This window comes from Lonchura striata, chromosome 10 (genome assembly GCF_046129695.1).
Source record: "Lonchura striata isolate bLonStr1 chromosome 10, bLonStr1.mat, whole genome shotgun sequence".
Classification (NCBI taxonomy): Eukaryota; Metazoa; Chordata; class Aves; order Passeriformes; family Estrildidae; genus Lonchura; species Lonchura striata.
Window position 1 is genome coordinate 23,841,729 of NC_134612.1, and position 20,415 is coordinate 23,862,143.

The 20,415-nt window shown below is 46.2% G+C and overlaps 1 protein-coding gene across 2 annotated transcripts in view; it reads left to right on the forward strand.

Annotated features, from left to right (window-relative positions):
* Positions 1-8,259, forward strand: part of GOLIM4 (golgi integral membrane protein 4) — a 30,179-nt gene extending 21,920 nt beyond the window's left edge. For both annotated transcript variants that reach the window (XM_021548210.3, XM_021548211.3), the window contains 7 exons: positions 782-1,008; positions 2,055-2,134; positions 2,708-2,820; positions 3,898-4,065; positions 4,478-4,546; positions 5,954-6,034; positions 6,359-8,259. In XM_021548210.3, the coding sequence (XP_021403885.2) occupies positions 782-1,008; positions 2,055-2,134; positions 2,708-2,820; positions 3,898-4,065; positions 4,478-4,546; positions 5,954-6,034; positions 6,359-6,520 (900 nt within the window). In that variant the 3' untranslated portion in view covers positions 6,521-8,259. The remainder of the gene's footprint in view (positions 1-781; positions 1,009-2,054; positions 2,135-2,707; positions 2,821-3,897; positions 4,066-4,477; positions 4,547-5,953; positions 6,035-6,358) is intronic.
* Positions 8,260-20,415: the final 12,156 nt, after the last annotated feature.

The following is a 20,415-nucleotide window of genomic DNA, read 5'->3' on the forward strand; positions in this document are numbered from 1 at the left end:
AACTTGATGTATCTCAGAAAACTGCAGAGTGTTTCGTGTTTCCTTGTCAGAGGTACCTGCCTCCTGCAAACACACTGCCAGCTCATAATCACTGTTGTTTGACAGGGAATTTTAACTGCCAGACAAACATGACTAAAATAGCCAGGGGGAAATCAGTGTGCAGCTCTAAATAAAACCAGCAAATCCTGGATTTACATCCTAGATTGGATCTGTAGTAGAAAATGTATTTCACTGGTCTCACTGTAGGCTGTGTAAACACTTTCTCTCCTGGCAGATCAATTGTGTCACTCTGGTGTAATGAGGAGCTGTTGCTGAAGAGGTGCAGAGGGTCAGAGCAGCAGCAGTGGGTTAAGCTGTGAAGCTGGAGTTAGTCTAAGTTATTGCTGAATATAAAAAGATGTGCAGTGTCTCACTTAAGGCTAAAAGCAGCTCCCCCTGAGATTACCACTTAAATCAATGGAAACTTTTTGCTGTCTTATCAGTCAGCAAAACCTCCTTTTACTGTGTAATATGTTGGGAGGTTTTATTATTATTTATAGGAGAAACATGGCTTTCCTTAGCCCACAGTCTCCTCTTCCTCCCCTGTGTGCTCCACAAACACCCCAACACTTCCTGTCTGTGTTCCAAAGAATGTTTTATCTACAAGCAGGGACACAAAACTTAAAAATAACTTTGCTGTAATTTCATGGAGCTTGCTTTTCCCCTCTGGACAGCTTTGTCCCTGCTTGTTTCTGATCACTGGGGGGATGATTAATCTGTGACTAACACCTTTCTGTGCCAGGTAACACCAACAAAGAGGCAGAAAGCAGCGTATGAGCAGCAGCTGGAGCAGCAGCACCTTGGAGCCCAGAGAGCAGAGGAGGCCAGGCAGCTGAGGCAGCAGCAGGAATCCCTGCACCAGCAGAGGCTGCGAGGGCAGCTCCTGAGGCAGCAGCAGCTCCAGGAGAGAGAGCTCCAGCTGCAGAGACAGGCAGAGCAAGGGGAGAAACTCTTCAAAAACCGCCTCAGGTGCAACTCTCCCTCTTTGCCATTGTTGGAACTTGTGGTATTGATGATTTCAAAATTGTAGAAAGTCTTTGTTTATTTGCCCCATTGCCAAAGAAGAAGTTATAATTTGTCTGTGTTGGTTTTTAAGGTTGGTTATTTTTGCTGATTTATAACATGTTCTGCTGCCCTGCCCAGCTCTGTCCTGCAGGGCAGCGTGTGGGGCTCTGCCCTCAGTGGGATGTTACAAAATTATATACCAGAAACTCCCTGGGCTGGATTTACAATAATGTGCCAATATCTGTCACCTACGTTGGACAGTGTGTCCCTAGCCTAAACTAATAGAAAAATGCCAACACTACAGTGAAATATGGAGGGCATGAAGAAGGACAAGACACACTTAATTTCTTCTATTTTGTCCTCTTTGAACCCCTAATCTAGAAACTTAAAATTTTACTTTTGCATCCGTGCCACACTTAATTATTACTTATATCAAATACTCAGAGCTTGTAATTCATCTTGTAAGTTTGAAAACTCTTTTTCCATGGACAGAGATCACAGACAGTGTCTCTCAGGGCTTTGTATAGGGGGGTTCCTGACCCCCTGCCAGGGACCCAGACTTTCCAGGGCAGCCAGAGGGAAGCTCTGCATTCCCACATCCATGTTTGTCGTGCTCTGGGTTTATGTTGTCAGCTTTGTTCTGCTCCCTTGTCCCTGAGGGCAGATTTCCAGGGGGTTCTATTGGCTCATTCCTTGATGAGCTGGAGGCTTGTTCCCTAAAATTCAGAGTCCTGACTTTGCTCCTTGCCTGACCCATATCCTTTAGGACTGCAGACTCCACATACAGAGACACACAACACCAAGTCAGTGTAGCTGCACAAGGAAGTCTCTGTTCTGTCAAGCATTTTTCAGGGAAGGTGATGTGAGAAAATGTCAGATAATAGAGCATGAAACTGGGGCCTGCTCTGGCAGCTGCTGAGAGAGGCAGAGCTGCAGGTGGGGGGTTTGTTTATTGAAGCAGAAAACACACTTTTGAATCTGAAATGATGCTTGGCTTTTAATGTTCTCAGCCAACAGGCTCATTATGATAACATGGACCAGGACATTGTACAAGGGGAGGAAGAGCAAGGTATTCAGGAAGAGGAAGGAGGTAAGAGAGAATTTCTGTCCCTGCCATGCTCACAGGCTCCCTGTGCACTGCCTTTCATGGGAGACTTTAATATTCATTTCATATCCAGATTGGATTCAAGTGAAACATAAACTTGCAATTTAAAACCAGAAGCTCAAATAACCATGGCTGAAGTGACTGAGTAAAATAGAGGAATTACTAAAGATCCTGAAAGGAAAAGTGTCCTTTTGACTGAGATGTTACCAGGCTCTGTGGATCTTGGTTATGCCCCTGGCTCTGCCTATGGGTTTGTTAGATCTCTTTAAATTACAGAATCATGGAATTGTTTGGGTTGGAAGGCATTCATCTCATTCCACAGCCCTGCCATGGACAGGGACACCTTCCACTAGCCCAGGCTGTTCAATGCCCCATCCAGCCTGGACTGATCTTTTAATTTCTGTTTCCTATTAGGAGTAAATCAATTCTGTGAGCATTATCTGTTTTTGTAGAGTCTGCCCACTGCTAAAAGCACATGTGGAACCTTGTCTTTAGGAGACTCTTAAAAGGATAACTAAAAACTGCTGTAAAACAATAATCACCTAAAAATTTCCTCAGCTTATGAACACGACAAGCAGCACCAGGATGAAGGTGAAGATGATGATCAGAATAATGCAAATGAACAGCAAGAAGCAGAACATCAGGCAGAAAATCAGCAGGCTGATGAATCAGTAAGTATGAATTAAGATGCTGAGGGTTGCAGTGTGAGAACCCACAGGTCTCGTCTGCCATAATTGCACCTTATAGAAGTGAGATAAGCAGAGGTCTGCTAGGAAGACAGTCTTGACAGTTGAAAACAACATCTAGAATCTATTTAAAGATGTCCTTACTCATTTGGGAAGAAATAAAAGGAAAAAGCTCCCTTGTGGGAAGCAAGGTGTTTATTTCCACATGACTTTGATCTGTGCTTTCAGTGGAATAAAAGAGTTGGTCTTAGCTGGGACTTGAACAGGTGCATTTGGCTTCAAAAAATACCAGCAGTGTTCAGTCAGAGTGAGAGGGGATGGGGTTTTTCATGCTGTCATTAATCAAAGGCCAGCTCAAGAGCCTTTGTAACCAGCTGGAGTCAGTACAGAGGTGTGAGGTCCTGAAAGAGGATGTAGGTCAGCACTGAACTGAGCCCTGATATCGACTGCACAGAGATCTGGGGCAGGAGAATCACCCTGTGCCTTCCCCCAGACTCCAGCTTCCCTGGAGCTGTCAGCATCAAGTGCATCTTCCTTACTTCCCTCCCATTCAGCAAATTAAGATGTACAGTGAATATTTCTAAGGGATCTTTAACTTGTTGTCTGTAAAGATATAAAACTGCTTTTATTGAATGATAAGCCGAAAATGCTCCTTTTCTGCATGGCAGAGGTGAAAAGTGTTTTGTTTTCTTCTAGACATAGCCAAGGTCAACAGAGCAGGACAGGCTGATACTGAATGATGCCATCAGCTCTGTGGAGCTGTGAGCTCTTATCTTTGCTCACGGGGCCTTATCAGGCACTGTCAGCTGGTCAGTAAACACAAGCTGTGCAGCAGCCCCTGGGACAGAAGGGCTCAGATTCTTTGGGTTTCAGCAGACAGGTACCTGCACCTCTGCCCCTGCTCATGCTGAGGTAGCTCAGTGAGCCCCGAGCCTGCAGAGATTCCAGCTGCTGCCAGTGGGGATGGAGCTGGCTCTGACAGCCCATGCTGCTGTTCTTTCAAGGGAAATGCAGATGGACCATGGGCCAAAAGTATTTAACACTCACTCCTGTCAATTGCAGAAGGCAGCCATGGAAGATGTGAATCCTGCTGATGACCCCAATAATCAGGGAGAAGATGAATTTGAAGAAGCTGAGCAAGAGAGAGAAGAAAACCTGCCTGAGGAAAATGAAAGGCACAAGGAAACGGGTCAGAAACAAGGACATCCAGGAATGGAGGAGCACTTGGTGGTGGGTAAAGGCAAAAGAGGCACCCCTAGGGCTCCTTCAGGAGGTCAAAGCTGCACATTTCAGCTGTGTTGGAGCTGTAAACTCCTCCGGACAGAGAGAGTCTGAATTTTTATGGCATTGGTCTTCAGCTGGGTGAATATTCCATTGTCTTCCTGCTTAGTATGGAAAGTCTTGCTTTATTCTGTGAAGTGATTTTTCTTATATTCATCCTGCTGTTTTTTAATTGAGGGCAACTTTAAATCACAGAGCTGGGCTCTCACTACTGCTAATGAATGCACTAAAACTTCTCCTGCCATTATTGTTACTTCAGCTTTACAGAGAACTTTAGTTCCAGAACAAGAAGCTTTAATCTTCAGCCCTCTGGTTATTAGGCAAGGTCATAGATCTGAATTTTTATGTGATCTTTGTGCAGATGGCAGGAAATCCTGACCAGCAGGAGGATAATGTGGATGAACAATACCAGGAAGAGGGAGAAGAGGAGGTAAGAACACAGACCCCAGGCAGGTGTAGGCTCAGGCAGCAGGGCACAACTCCATTAACACTCTTTTGTGTCTTTTGGAAGTGCACGATGAACCCAAATCACTTTGTCTGACTTTAGAAACCTGTGAGGTCTTTGCCATTGCTCTGCTGTCCCCTTCTGGATACACTCTGGGTAACTCATGCTCCTGTGCTGCACTCCATTAGTCTTCCATGCCACACAGCATTAATTGTGCAATAATTGAAAAGATTAAGCCTTTCACAACACAAGGAAAATTTCCCGGAAACCTCAAGGTCAGAGAAAACCTCATTAATCTCTAATCACACACTGCACTTCTGAGCAAACTGCTTCCTTGGCCACTTACTTACTCCTTAGCTGTGACTTTGATTTATCTGTGCTCCTCCTGAGCAATCCAAGCTGCAGTTCCTGGAGCTGCTCAGGAAGCTGACAGCACATGGAGCTGGAGCAGAGAGGGAGGGAAGGGGCTTTTCCCTTCATCTCATGCTCATTGTGCAGGCACCTCCCTGATCCACCCCACAGCCCCTCAGTAATACCTGATCAATTCCTATTTCTGATTCCCACAAAACCCCTTTCAAAAAAAAGAAAAAAAAAAAAAAAAACCACCCTGGAATTGGCTGCTGTCAATCCCTCATGGGATGCACTTAGCACTCACCAGTGCTAAATGCAGGCCACTGGGAGCTGGGCAGAGCTTTGGCAGCTGCTCTCTGGTTTCCAGGAGCCATTTACACACATCTCAGAAAGGATGTGCCCACTGAGCTGACTGGGAGCAGGGAAAGGGGCAGCAAGGATTGAGTGAGCAATTAAGAGAGAAAAGAGATGCTGCAGTGGGGATCAGTTTCAAATATTACTCATTGCTGTTCAGAGCTTCCCCAAAGTAACCCTGGTGTGATGGATTTCTCTGAGCCAGCTCACAGGACACTCTTTGGAGCAGACAAGCACAGCAGCACTTCCCAAAAGGAAATCAAGTTTACTTCAAAACATTCCTCTTTCAGATTTGCACCTAACATGGGAAGTGGGGCATGGAATGGAGGGAGGGTGCTGGCAGAGCAAAAGGGAACGAGAGATCCAAAAGCTGAACATCAGGGACACAGACTCAGCATGACCTGCTCTCTCCAAGGAGAGCATTGGAAGAGATTGTCTGTGAGAATTGTGTTTAAAAGCTAGATGCTCTCAGAGGAAGTGAGTTTCCTGACTGTTGGGTGGTTATGGTTCTTTTTATCCTCCTTTAACCTCTCTCTACTCTCTTCTCCCTTCTTTGGAATCTTCATTCTGTAAAAATATCATATCATGTCATTCTGTAAAAAAGTATGTGAACATGTGCCCAGTTGTGCCACAGGCCACTCTTTGGAAGGCAATTAAACCATACAGAACATTTCTTGTGCTTTGCAGGTGCAGGAGGACCTGACTGAAGAGAAGAAACGAGAGCTGGAGCACAATGCTGAGGAACCCTATGGGGAAAATGAGGAAAATGTGAGTTCTGTGCAAGCCCAGGGCTCAGGGACAGGACCAAGCCCTGACCACACCTGGTCATGGCACAGGGATGTGAGATAATAACTGTTCTAGCTTGCTTTGGGTCACAGAGCTGAACATTTCATGCTGTCCCAACTTCCTTTAGCTCACCCTTCCATCTTTGTGTCAGTTCTTCCTCCCTGGAGGCTTTGGAAAACCTCTCTTTTCTGTTTCTGCCCATCAGCTCTCACAACTCCAGCTGAAAACCATTTCACTGTCCTAAAATAAGCCATAAAGAAACTGGCACTGCATATGTTCTAAGTTTGTTTTGTTTTCCCCAATCAGGCAGATGAAAAGAATAACAGAGGGACAGACCAAGAGCAAGAAATGCAGGAAGACCACAACCAGAAAGAAATTCATGAAGAAAATTATGAGGAGGAAGAGGAGGAGGAGGAGGAGGAAGGCAGAGCTGTTGCAGCAAAAACTCGCAGACGAGGGGAGATGTAGTTCCTCCCTTAATTTTTCTTTTTCCAGTACACAAATTCCTCTTGTGGATTTTTTGTTTTGGTTGTTTGTTTTTTTTTTCTTTTTTTTTTTGTAAACCAAGATTTTTAGGGTATTTAATTTCAAGAGAAAAGCTTGTGTTTTCCACTTTTTACTTTTCTATTAGGTGCTGTCCTGTGTTTATATGAATACAGTATTTTGATACTCTAGGTTAGGATTTCTTTTCTATCAAGGCTGTACATAACCAGACATCCTCTGTGTTGGATTTTCTTGTAACTCTGGGCACGGTTTATAGAGGCCATTTTGGGTACACTTTCACCTTGTCCAGGCCTGACAGAATGTTTGGTGTCAGGTCAGGTGCACTCACCACTGAAGGATTATTCCTAGTGCCTAAATCCAGGTGACTTCAGTCACTCCAGCTTGTTGTCTTCCATGGATTTATTCTGACCAAGGGCTGCTTATTCCTTGTAACCTCAAAAAGCCAAGCACAGGCCGTGCCCTTTGCAGGACCAGGCCTTTTCTAGGTGCAGAACAGTTATAAAATATGCAAATTTTACAAGCCTTCAGAATGCAGCCAAGTTAGCAGCTGTTAATTTTGGCAGCTGCTTAGATACGGTTCAATTATGCATTTATTTTAATGAGCATTTCCAGGTACTTCAATTACAAGCAGTACCTGGCTGCTCATGCAAATGGGGCTGTGCTGAGAGGAGCTGGGAGCTGAAAACCAATTTAGACTTGGAGCTCCATTATGCCAAATCAAAACACTACAGCTGTCACAGGAAGGAAGATTTACAGCAGCAGCAATTTCCTTGTCCTAGTTAATACATAAAATATTTGACCAGAACCAGAATGATGTTGCCTCAGTGCCATGTTTCCTGGAGGGTGTGGTAGCTGAGCTGACACGGTTGGTGCAAGATGTTGAACTTTAAGGCCTTTAACTTCTTTTTCCTTATTTATTTACAAAAATCTGCTGGAAGGATTTCTGTGTGCCCCAGGGTGAGACTCAGACTCGAGCCAAAGCCCACAGAATTTGTTTAGCAAACATCTCCAGCACTGCATGCTGAAACCTGGGGATGGGTGGGGGGGAGGAAATGACACAAAAATTGTGCCTTGGTGTGGGCTACCCTGAACATAATCCCAGTGCATGAATTATACAATATTTGTATTGGTACAGACACTAGTTATTTAATATATGTTAAAGGAGAACGGGAATCTGGATTTCCCAGGCTATGCCCCATTGCTGGAAATGAGGCACAGGGGAGCTCCCCATCAAAGGCTGTGTTAATATATAAAGGGAGAGGGAGTGGGGGATTTTTCCCTTTTTTTTTTTTTTTTTTTTAATAATGATGCATAGCAATGTTTTTAGTTCAATTTTTTATATGAATGTAATTTAATTCATTTTTCTACTAACTTGATTATATTATGTTTTATAGTTGGTTTCCATTCATTGCAATTTTCCTAATTGTCCCAGATCCAGTGCTTATGTTTCATAGGAAAATTTTTGTCAGTGAGTATTTTGGGTTTTCTAGTTACCATAAATCAGATTTACCTTATGTATAAAAAAAAAAAAAAAAAGTTTACATGAGACTGTAAAATGTATAATATGTACATAATCTTCAGAATACAATTATTTTGGTAAATTGGCCTGTATTTTTAATGTAATGGTTGCAGTATTTAATTATTTGAGGCATAATAAAACTTGACTGCAGTCAATAAACTAGAATGTAGTTACTGATCTTTCACATGATGGGTTTGTGGCAGTTTTCCTCATGATGTGTTTGGATTTCATTTTAATACAGGAAGCAGGGGAATTTCCAGGGATTTTCAGCTGCATTTTTGGGGAAGCAATTTCAGGGAAGTGGAATATTTTTGTTAATGATATTCCCACCTCTGTGCCTGACAAGGGTCAGAGTGCCAGGGCCAGGGGGACCGTGGGGGAGCTGAGCTGGTCCTCATTGCCACAGGATCCCTGGAATTCAGGGAATGCCAAATGCTTGGCTGAATCAATAATTTAATGAGTTTCTGTGAGCTAGAAACAAGTGGAGCTGGGCCACAGCCCCAGCCCTGGGGCAGAGGATGAGCAGCACAGGGGCTGCTCAGTTTTCCAGCTCAGAGCAGGATCCCAGCGTGATGCTCTGCTTGAGGAGCTACCAGAGAGGGGATGGTGGAATTTTAAGGGAAAAGTTCCATCACTTTGGGATTTGGCAGCAGCAGAGCAGCCATCAGCAGGGCTGGCAGGGACTCATCAAAATACTGGAGCCAGTTCAGGGAGCAGGGGGAGAGCACTGGGAGAGCTCTGCTGGTTGATGGAAGGAAAATCCATGCTACAGATAGAGGAGAGTCCTGGTGGTTTGGCTGAGAACACCCACAGGGAAACACCAGTGAGGCAGGAGCCCTCAGCCTCCCACTGAAACACTAAACAAAACCCCACCATAAAATTCTGACCAGAAATAGCGTGTCTGGGCATTGAGTTAATTAGTCATTGCAGCAATTAATTTAAAGGCTGAGATGAATTTCTGATCACAAAACATCTTTGCAATGCAGAGCCTCTCTGGTTTGTCCAGCCCCAGCTTGGACACCATGAGAGAATCCTCACCTCAAGGTAAGTCAAGAGGAGGGCAAGAGCTGTTCTAGCCATGAACACAAGAAAAAATAACCCAGTGCAAAAAGTGAAGCCAGAGGAATTCATTCTGTGGGGCAGGGGCTGCTCCAGGGTGTGGCAGCAGCTCTCTGGCCACAGAAACACACAACTTCCCCAGGCATCGCCTGACACAGGCTGGGAGAAGATCAGAGAAAGGAAGGAGAAACAATTCTTACCTTGACTTGCTGCACCTGGTGGTGTGAACGTGTGGAATGTTACCAGAGTCCAGGAATCCCTCTGGCTGCCCTGGCTGTCCCCAGACCCTGGCACCAAGTCACAAACACCTCTGGCTTCCATTTTAGCCCATGGAAAAAACTGCCAACTCTGTGTGAGGAATTACAAACCACAAGGGTTTGAGTCGTGTGGGAGTTGAATTAACACAGGGTGGAAAAGTAGAAATTTGGGGTTTTTTAGACTATAATTCAGGGAGACAAGATGGAGGTATTTGGGTATGTCCTGGCCGCCTTTTCTTTCTTCTTTCCCTTCATGTCTTGCTGTGATGGTGTCACTTTTCTATTGGTTTAAGGTAGAGGTTCACAGTCTAACATAGGTGATAGGACTTGGTAAAGAAATTATAAACATATGATACATAGTTTTGAGTATATAATGTGGGAGCTGCCCAAGGCTCACAGCAGAATGCCATGGCCTTTCTGGATGGACCTCAGCAGGTGAGAGAAAGAATGTTATAGAGAAGAAGAAATACACAACCTTGAAAACTCAATCGGACACATTCCAGGCTCCTTCTTTGTCTGCACGGGCTGGGAAAAGGACTGGGAAAAGGACTGGGAAAAGGATCGGGAAAAGGACTTTCACACTGTTGGGGTCCCGACAAGCTGACCCTGACAGAATATGTTATGCAGATTTGTTTACCAAAGGGTGGCTTAATTAACCAATGGTGATGGTGTTTTAATTAGAAGACCAAATAGGTCAAGCTGTAGCAAGCTAGTCTATAAAAGAGCAGTGGGTTTCTTAATAAAGATACAGATTACTTAAATAAACTTAATAAAAATACAGATCTCAACCTTCTGAAATTCATGGAGTCTGTGCTAATTATTACCAGGCCAGGGGCCCGTGGCAATGACCCCAGAGCTCTGTGAATATCTGTATCCCACTGACCTCCTTCCCTGAGGTGCACGAGCATTATGTGGCACAGAAGAGCCAACTGCACTCCTTTCCAAATGCTCTAGGAAACAAAGGCAAATTGGAAATGGAACTGGTTCCCCTCCCTGCTTTATGCCATGCCAGATGGCCACGTTAATGCATCGATTTGGTTGTAAAAGGAAGGGATGCGGTGCAATAATGAAAAATGTTGAGATGCTTCCAACCTCAAAATCAATATTTTGATGAGTTTTAAAATAAATTTGTTGAAAATAATGCTGTGATTTGAAGGAAGTCTTTGTGGAAGTGTTAAAATTCGCAGTGACAGATCTGCAAAGCCTCAATCCATGTTGTTCCTGAAGAGACATTGAGATTTATTCTGGAGAAAGTTTAAAATTAGAAAACTGGAAGAAGTTTCAAAGCTGGGAAGTTGCTCAGAATGGAGTTTTTAGCTGATGTTTTTGTTCAGAGCTTCAGGAACCCAACCAGATCTCCAAAGCTCAAGCCCTTGAGCTCCTGTGGATGATTTGGGGGCTGTGTTGCAAAGCAAGGGGACTCAGTGCAAGGATGAGGAAAGATCAGGCCATAACTTCCATCCTGCTTCACTTCCCACACGGATTTGGCTGTTCTGTAATGAGCAAATCTCCAGGTTGCTCTGCACGGTGGTTCCACGCTGTCAGACATCCCCCTCAGGGCTTGTCCTCACAGCAAACATCATTAAATTTGCAATTTACCTCAGTGCCTGCTGCATTCCCCATCCAAAGCTTCCTGTCAGATTGCCTCCAAGACACCTCTGGCCTGGCACTGCCTGGATGCAGCACAGAGCCCAGTTCCAGCCTTCCTGCCCCTCTTTTATTTCTCCCACTTGGCTTTTCCTGCACCCAGCAGCTGTTCAGTGTTCCATGAGTGGCACTGACACCTTCACCCCTCATCCTTGGCACTAAAAACTGCTTTATTTGGCCTCCTGCACTGAAGCCTTGGCAGTAACACCCCCATTTAGTTAACCCCTGTCCTGCATCACAGGAATTACCATCAGTGTCCTGAGGAGAGAAGGGAAGGGGCCATTTCCATCTTGCAAAGGTTTCCCAGCTCAAGCTATTAAACCTTACAGTGTGCAAAAAGAAGAGGAGATTATTTGACATTCCTCTGTATCTTAGGAAACTGCTGAAGATTCATGAATATTTCAAAGAGTCCTGGCTTTCCAGAAAGGTGCCTTAAATCTCTCTGGTGTGCAACAGATGTGGTGTTTTTCATTCCAGCTACAGCAGCACTGATTGAGCTCTAGGACAACTTGCTGGTATTTTAAGCAGCAGAGGACAAAATAATTAAATAAAAATCAATTTTTTTTCCCTTCCAGGGCAATCCCATAACTGCCAATTCTGTTGGTGAATAACCTGGTCTGTGATTTCTTATCTCACATCACCTTTCCCTGTTCCCAGCAGCTGGGAAAGTGAAGCAGGATGGAAGTTATGGCCTGATCTTTCCTCATCCTTGCACTGAGTCCCCTTGCTTTGCAACACAGCCCCCAAATCATCCACAGGAGCTCAGGGGTTTGGGCTTTGGTGATGTCCTGGTTGGGTTCCTGAAGCTCTGAACAAAAACATCAGCTAAAAACTCCATTCTGAGCATCTTCCCAGCTTTTCTACAGGTGCCTCCTGCAGGAAGCAGCATCCACCTTGGGTAAAAGCACAGAGACAGCTTCCAGATTTGTTCCCTTGCCTCCATAAAGCTGCATTTTTCTTTCTGACCATGTTTTCTTGGGATAATTGTTCCCAGACCCAAAGGAGATGGCCCCAGGTCAGATTCAGGGGAGCTCAGCATTCCCCTGCCTGTTTGTGCTGACTGATCCCTCAGCCACACGTTGAAGAAGGAGAAGAAGGTCAGGACACGTTGAAATCCCTCCATCTTGACCCCCTGAATCACATTCTAAAACCCCCCAAAATTCTACTTTTTCACCCTATGTTAATCCAACTCCCACACTACTCAAACCCTTGTGGTTTGTAATTCCTCACACAGAGTTGGCAGTTTTTTCCATGGGCTAAAATGGAAGCCAGAGGTGTTTGTGACTTGGTGCCAGGGTCTGGGGACAGCCAGGGCAGCCAGAGGGATGTCCTGGACTCCAACAAATTTCCCCCATTCCCCAGAGGATTTGGGTCCATCTGGGTATCACCTCCTGCAGGTGGATTGCTGGCTCACCCCTGGTGTCCAAACCACTGAAATGTGCTCGGGAAGGGGCAGCTCCTTCCTTCCTCACCCTCCCCAGCAGGAGCAGCGCTGGCAGCCCAGTAATGCAATACCTAATAAGAGGATTAAGTAGAGAGGAATTCTGGTTAATATTGCATTAGCAGATCCCTTCCCGGCCCAGCTCCCTCACAGGATACAATGTCCACGCTTGTAAGGGAAGCTTATTGACATCTGATCGGTCAATAAATCTGTTCTTGTTTTTTAATGACCCCAAGAGCTGTTTCCACACGCTCACATCATCTTACCAACAATTTACCCTCATTAATTAATTATTTCCTTTAGGACCTTTTAAACCCCACGACCTGCTTTAGCTCCTTTGCAGCAATTCTCATTTGATTGTAAATGAAGGCTCAGGGTTAAACCCCACCAGCCCAAACAGAGCTGTGCAAAACCAGAACAGAGAGGCAGAGACACCAGGCTGCTCCTGGGCACGAAAACAGCAAGAAAAACCTTCTCAAAGCATCCAGGAGTCAGGTCAGGGGGATGGAGCGTGGCTGGGACAATTTGTTCAGCCTGGAAAAGAGTTTGGGGTGACCCAGCTGTGACCTTCCAGCACCCGAGGGGAGCTGCAGGGACCCTTTGGGAGGGACTGGACCAGGGGAATGGCTTCAAACCGACAGAGAGTAAAGTTAGGGGGGATTTTGGGAGGAAATTCTTCCCTGTGAGAGAGGTGAGACCCTGGCACAGGGTGCCCAGAGCAGCTGTGGCTGCCCCTGGATCCCTGGAAGTGCCCAAGGCCAGGCTGGACAGGGCTTGGAGCACCTGGGATGGTGGAAGATGTTGGAACTGGATGATTTTTAAGGTCTCTTCCAAACCAGACCATTTTGGGATTCTACAGCTTAGAAGAAGTGGGTTGGAGTCCTCTGTTGCTAAATCCTGCACGTGACATTTGCAATAATTTTCCCCTCTGTGCCTGATTTTTCTGCCTGTATAAACAGGGAGGACAGTCCTCTGTTATCATACAAGGACTTGATCAATAAGAATGCATTAAAGATTCATATATAGGTGTATTAAAGCATCCATGCTATGCTAATGTCTCCCATTTAAATCCTATAAAAAGCTCAGTGGGCTCTTGACTGAGCCATTAAGTGAACGATGGGCAAATTGGAAATGTCCAAGGAAAAAAAAAGGAGCAGAATTACACTGTGCTATGAAACACCAGGCAGCTCCCATAAAAATCAATGGCACTGCATAGCAGTAAATTGCAGGGGAGATGAGCTTTATTTCATGGCTCATAAGTGAGCATGAATCTCTAACAACCTGTCAGCCCTGACAGCTGTGCCTCTGCAAGGAACTGGATTTTTGGGAGCTGTCTCCATCCCTTGGAGCTGCTCCTGTGGGCAGCACTCCTGTCCAAGAGGGAGAACCAGCCAGGGGAAGGGATCTCCCCAAGGTTTCAGTGCACTCTGAGGAGGCAGAAAGCCTCTCAAGCCTGCCAGGGCTCATCCCCCTGGGATCTGCAGCACTGTGCAAACACTCCTTTCAATTCTTGTGTTGGTTTCTGTGTGTTCTGCTCTCTTTTAAATGTTGGGTTTGTTTCAGTGTGCTCTGTTCTACCTCCTTATTCCCTAATAGTATTAGGGAATCTGCATCTTAGGGAGGGACAGAAAGGAAAAGAAGCCAAAAATAACACAAAAACCTGTGACCAGGCTGCAGAAGGGAACAGGAGAAGGGTTCCCACGTGCCTTGAAACGTTGTCCTGCTCCAGGCCTGACCAGAGCAGGAAGGTGCAGGGTTTGTGGCAGGGAAATTGCCCACACGTGGCAAATCAGCCTGGCAGCAGCTGAGGTGCTGCAAAACTCATCAGGGAGGAGCAGAGCCAGGTTTCAGAGGGGGATTTTGGGGAGGTGGAGGTGTGCTGTGCCTGCTGAAGGGGGTGGCTGGGTCTGAGGGCACTGCAGGTTAAAATGCAGGATGTTCTGCAGCTTTGCTGCTCCCTGGCAGGACCTTCCCCTGGCCTGGTGTGCCAGAAATGCAGCAAGTGCCAATAAATGATCTCCTTTCTCCACAGAAATTGTTTTGATGCCAGCTCCAGCATCTCCAAGAGAAGCCAGCAGGGGATCTGCACAAATCAGCACCTTGTGGCCTTACCTGGAGATAAAGGTCTATGGGAACAACAGATAAAAATCAAATAAGTGACATAAATCCCTGAGGTCACAGAAATAAAACCCTCAGTTTTAACCATTGCCCCGTACTTCATCACACACCCTTTTATCTAACAGTGAAAAGCAGGAGCTGCCAAAACACTGAGCCTAAAAAACTTTATTTTCCCTCAAGCCCAGTTCTTCACCTTATCCTCTCCCCAGACCCTGCTCTTGCCTTCAGGTCCCCCTTCCTTCCTCCAAGCTGCCAATCTCCTCTCACAACCCACGCCAGGGAGGCACTTCCAGCTCTCTCAGCCCCATCTTTCAAGTATTTTCCTTTTCCACAGTGTTTCAGTTCCCCTGATGATTTCTTATTACCACCCAAAAGGCATTGGAATCTGTTTTCCCAACCCATCCAGAACAATAAATTATCAGGAATTAAATTAGCTACCAAAGGGCTAATAGACTTGTTCCTTCAGGGGCTAAATTAGCTATAGCAAACTTTATCTGGAAGGGGGAGGGTTTTAAAATGTATTCTTCCCACAGGTTTTTGTCCTTATTATACACTCTGAAGCTTATCTACAGCAGCCACTCAAGGGACCACAAGATTCAGCTGCTCAGCACAGATGGCCTTGCACTAAAGGTCAAAGAAAAGAGCATGAAAAATGTGGAAATACTTTAAAACCATTCCTGCAGGCAGTGGCTGCTGGCTGGAGTTGCCTTTGTGGAGAGATTTCACTGCCTTTGAAATGCTTCCTCAGTGTTGCTCCTGCAATTTCATTGTGCAGGAATTTTGTTCTTGTTGTTTGGCTTTGTATTTGAAGCAGGATTTGTGTCATCTCTGAAGAAAGCAAAATATATTTGCTTAATTGTGAAAGGATTAAGAGCCAAAACATTGTGTGTGGTGTTAAAGCAGCATAGGCTCTCCATCACACAATAAAAACTTAGCAAAAAAAAGCCCTCAAGAACTGATTATGAGAGCAATTTTCCTCTGTATAGAACAACCTGATCCCACCAGCAGCTGAGGGGATGAAAAAGCTGTGCAGGACATTATTCCTGTAAAATGGGAAAAATGCTAGGTAAATAAATACCTGCTAAGTAAAGCCCTTTTCTGTTCATGAGCTGGCACCTGAGCAAAGCAGATTCTGCCATTCCTGGGACACTGCAGCCCAAACTCTGCTCCCAAAGCCCAGCCCTGCACTCCACAGGCACTTCCAGCACATCCAGGGGGACAGAGGGGGTGTGGGGCAGGTCCTGGTGGAAATCTACTGATGCCTTGTGCAGGCTGGGCTGGAGCAGAGGCTGGGCAGAGTCCCAGAACAAAGCAGGGATTTATTCAAGGATCCTCCATGGATCCACCTTGGGCAGCACCAGAGCCCAGCCAGGGCTGCACCCAAATGACCCAAAATGGTCCCAAAATGCACGAGCGCTCCCGGGGCTCTCCCTGGGATCAGTTCTGCTCCATTGGCACCTTGGAGTTCATTGTCCCATTCCAGCTCCAGCCCATCAGTCCCACCCTGCTTGTTTTTCTCTCTCCAGCCCACGCTGTTTGTGCTCCTGGGCTGAGGTTTGGATCATTTGTCCTTGGTGCCCAGCTGGAGCAGGAATTGTTTTGTCTCTGCTCTGTGAGGAGAGCTCACCATCCCCTCATGTGAAGCTCAGAACTGCACACTAAAGCAGCACAGAATGTGAAAAATAGAAAAGCTAAACCTGAGGCACCAATCCTTGAGCATTGCTGAGCTGCAGCAGTTTGTGGGGCAATTTGGGCACCTTTGGGTGCAGCATCCTCCCTTACCTGGCTGAGGCTGGTCCAGGGGCCTCCAGAAGGATCCGTTCCAACCCAACCTGTCCAAGGTGATGTCCATCCTTTCCATCCATAAAGTAGCACCCGAGTTACCCCCAGCTGACCACCAGAATAATTTCCAGCAATTAAACACACCTGGGAGAAGAGCTCAGCCCCAGCTGCCTTTGGCAACAAGGAGTGGCAGCTGCTGGGGCTCCCTGGGAGCACCCTCCCACACCTGGCAGTGAAAATATCTATTTGGCCCCATCTGAAGGTGAAATTATAGGTGGGAAATTTGAATTTTTAGCATTCTTAGCAAGAAATGGTGAAACAGTGCCCAGCAGAAACAGCCTGGCAGGGATATGTGAGCTCTGAGTGTGCTCAGACCCACAGAGGGTTTTGGGAGACTGCACAGAACCAGCACATTGTGACTCTAAAAGAGACCTTTAACATGAATCTAGGCAATTTGAAGGAGCTCCATAATAAGGGGATGTTATCCTTTTAGAAATCCTATGTATTGGAATTCTTTGAGGCCTGCAGGAAGCACCGGAGAATAATTTGCACAACCCAAAAAATTAGCACAGAGAGGAAAAAAGGCACTTCAAAGCCAAGACTTAATGCCAGCTCCCTCAGGTGGGCTCGTTCAGGCATGCTGGGTACAACTTTCAGCAAAAAATCAACAACCAAGAGACCCAGAATGGCTTAAGGAAGAAAGAGTGGCAAATTGCAGCTGGTTATTATTGTCCAAAAGTTCAGTGTTTCTCTGTGAAAGCTGTGTTTCTTTTGGCTGTAGTTCATTCCACTGAATAAAACACGGGTTTTTTTCCTAATTCATTTGAACTGCTGGCAGCTGCACTTCAGTTCATTGGCCAGGGTTTTGTGGCTGCTCTGCTCTCTCCAGTTCTCATTGTTGGATAGTTCAGGTCATGTTATTTTCCCCCGAGACAATATTAATGGCAGTGACATTCCCAGTGCTCAGACAGACATCTATCAAACAGATATTCTGTGAATATCTTCTCTTCCAATCAGTGGGGTTTGCTCAAGCAGTGCAATGAAGGAAAGGAGACTCTGGGGGATAGCTGGAATTGGTTCTGAGGGAGCTGCAGAGCCCCGTGGGTCAGCATCAGCCTTGATCCAGCAGAGTTCCTTCATCTCTAGGGAAGGATGAGCTGAGGATATCTGGGCAGTGATTCCTCCTCTCTGGAATTGCACCCTGGCTCTCCTGCAAGCAGCCCCAGGGTGAATTACAGGATGCTCCTCCAAGTAAATAAGGAAAACAGTTTGTATGAAAGAAAGAGATGAATTACAAAATTAAAACACCATCAGGAGGCTGGAGGAGGAGGACAGAAATCAGCTCAGTCCTGAGGGAGCTCCACAGTCCTTGCAGAAAGGAGACATTTGGGTACCACAGATCAGGAGCACAGGAATTTCCATCAGCTATTCCCAGGGGCACAGCTCTCCTCAGGCACACAGCTTCACCTTTCCCCACAGGATTCACTCACTCCACAGTTTGTGTTAAAAAAAAAACAAAAAAGGGACAGGGATTGGCTGGGAGCACAGCAGCAGCTCCTGGGACGTTTTGGTGGCAGCAGAGGGAACAAGATGTGCCACTCCCAGGGCAGCAAAGGCACCCCTGACCCCAGCCCAGCACCGGGGAAAACCCAGCACAATGTCCATGCTGGAAGTGCTCCTGGAGAGTGGATAAAGGCAAGGAGAATGTCAGCCTTCAGCAATGCAGAGTTTCTCAAAGAACTTGGTGAGCAGCTGCTTTTCAACAGCCAAGTCACATTCAGTAACTAATAGCCCAATGTTTGTGACCTATAAAAAGTCAGTAATAATCAGCTGCCCTTGTTCTGCATCTCTCCTGCAAGGAAAGGATGAGAAAATTGTGTTTGTCCAGGCTGGAAAAGAAAGGCTTTGGGGTGGCAGTAGCTGGAGGGAGCTACAAGATGATGCAGAGGGACTTTGGGCAAGTCTGGAGTGACAGGACAAGGAGGGCAGGATTCCAGATTAAAGAGCAGGTTTAGGTCGGGTGTTGGGAGGAAGGGAAGGTGGTGAGGCCTTGGCACAGGTTGCCAGAGAAGCCATGGTGATGCCTCAGGTTTAGCTTTTCTATTTTTCACATTCTGTGCTGCTTTAGTGTGCAGTTCTGAGCTTCACATTATGGGATGGTGAGCTCTCCTCACAGAGCAGGGAGACAAAACAATTCCTGCTCCAGCTGGGCACCAAGGACAAATGATCCAAACCTCAGCCCAGGAGCACAAACAGCGTGGGCTGGAGAGAGACAAACAAGCAGGGTGGGACTGATGGGCTGGAGCTGGAATGGGACAATGAACTCCAAGGTGCCAATGGAGCAGAACTGATCCCAGGGAGAGCCCTGGGAGCGCTCGTGCATTTTGGGACCATTTTGGGTCATTTGGGTGCAGCCCTGGCTGGGCTCTGGTGCTGCCCAAGGTGGATCCATGGAGGAGATCCTTGAATAAATCCCTGCTTTGTTCTGTGACCCTGCCCAGCCTCTGCTCCAGCCCAGACTGCACAAGGCATCAGTGGATTTCCCATCCCTAAAATTGTTCCAGGCCAAGTTGGGTGCAGTGACCTGGGACAGTGGGAGGTCATGGCTGAGGGGTGAAACTGGATGATCTTTAAGATCTGTTCTAACCCAGGCCATTCCTTTATTTTATGATTCCATATTCCCCAGAGAATGTGGGGAATGCTGTGCAGGGCTTTGAAGAGCCACACAGCTGTGCTGGAACTTGGACAACCTTGGACATGATTCTTCCTGCACACTGCTCCCTCCCGAGCTCAGCAGGGCTGCATCCAGCACCAAAACTGCTTCTGACACCCAGGCATGGCACTGAATCAACATGTGAAGGTCCAGAATTAAAGGCAGAATTAAGGAATTGTGGCCTCTTCAATAACTGTCAGATGTCTGTGGTGTAAATGAACCCAGCTAGAATAAATGGGATTACATCTGCAGAGGTTTTCACTGTGGATTTATTCTGGCACGTCCCAGCTGACAAGTATTAGGCGCCAAATATAATAATTAGGCACTCTGATACTGTGAGATTTTTGGTTCAGAGTGCTAGAGTGTGATACTGTCACAGTAAAAAACGGGATATTTTTCCTCATTTTTATGGCACAGGACACAACAAGCACTTTGAGCACTCCCCTCTGTAGAATTGACATTGTATTTTTCTCCTCAGGCATTCATCTACCCTTTGGAGCTTCAGCTCTGATTTTATGGTTGTATTTGCTGCAATGCTTAAAGGAAGACAATGAAATAAAACAAAATAGCAGAGGAGAGCAAACTGTTGATACTTCCAGTGAGAGCCAGTGGTAAAATGTTGAATTGAGCATACCAAAAATGCAGCAGGGCTGAACAACTTGTTCTTTGCCTTTTAGATCCCAAATACCCACCAAGCTGAACACGTGCCCTTCTTTAGACATCAATCCTCACCAGGAACTCTGCCCTTGAAAGATAAACAGGGATGGCTTGTACAGACAGGATGATGTTTGACTGATTTGTTTAATCCCACAGAACTTGCTCCACCACCCATTTCCTTTTGTCCTCACAGCACCAGACATCCCAAATGCTCTGGTGGCCCTGAAGGAGCTGCAGGCAGCTGGAGTCTCGGGGTCTGGGTGCTGGGATGACCCCGGGAGTGTAAAATCCTCAATTCCCAGCTCCTGTGGCCAAAGAAGGAGTCTGAATGTGTAGGATCAGCTTCTCAAGGTTGTTTATTTTCCCTTCTCTAGAACATTCTCTCTCTGACCTGCTGAGCTCTGTCCAGCAGCTCGGCCATGGCATTCTGTCTGCCCTCAGGGTGGTGTTTGCATTTTACACCAAAAATTATGTGTGCCACGTTTACAATAACGTGCCAATATCTGTCATTTATGTTGGACAGTGTGTCCCTACCTTAAACCAACAGAAAAGTGTCACCATCACAGCAAGACATGGAGGACAAGAAGGAGAAGAAGGTTGGGACATGCCCAGATCCCTCCATCTTGGCCCCCCCCTTATTTTAAAGCCCTAAAATTCTACTTTTCC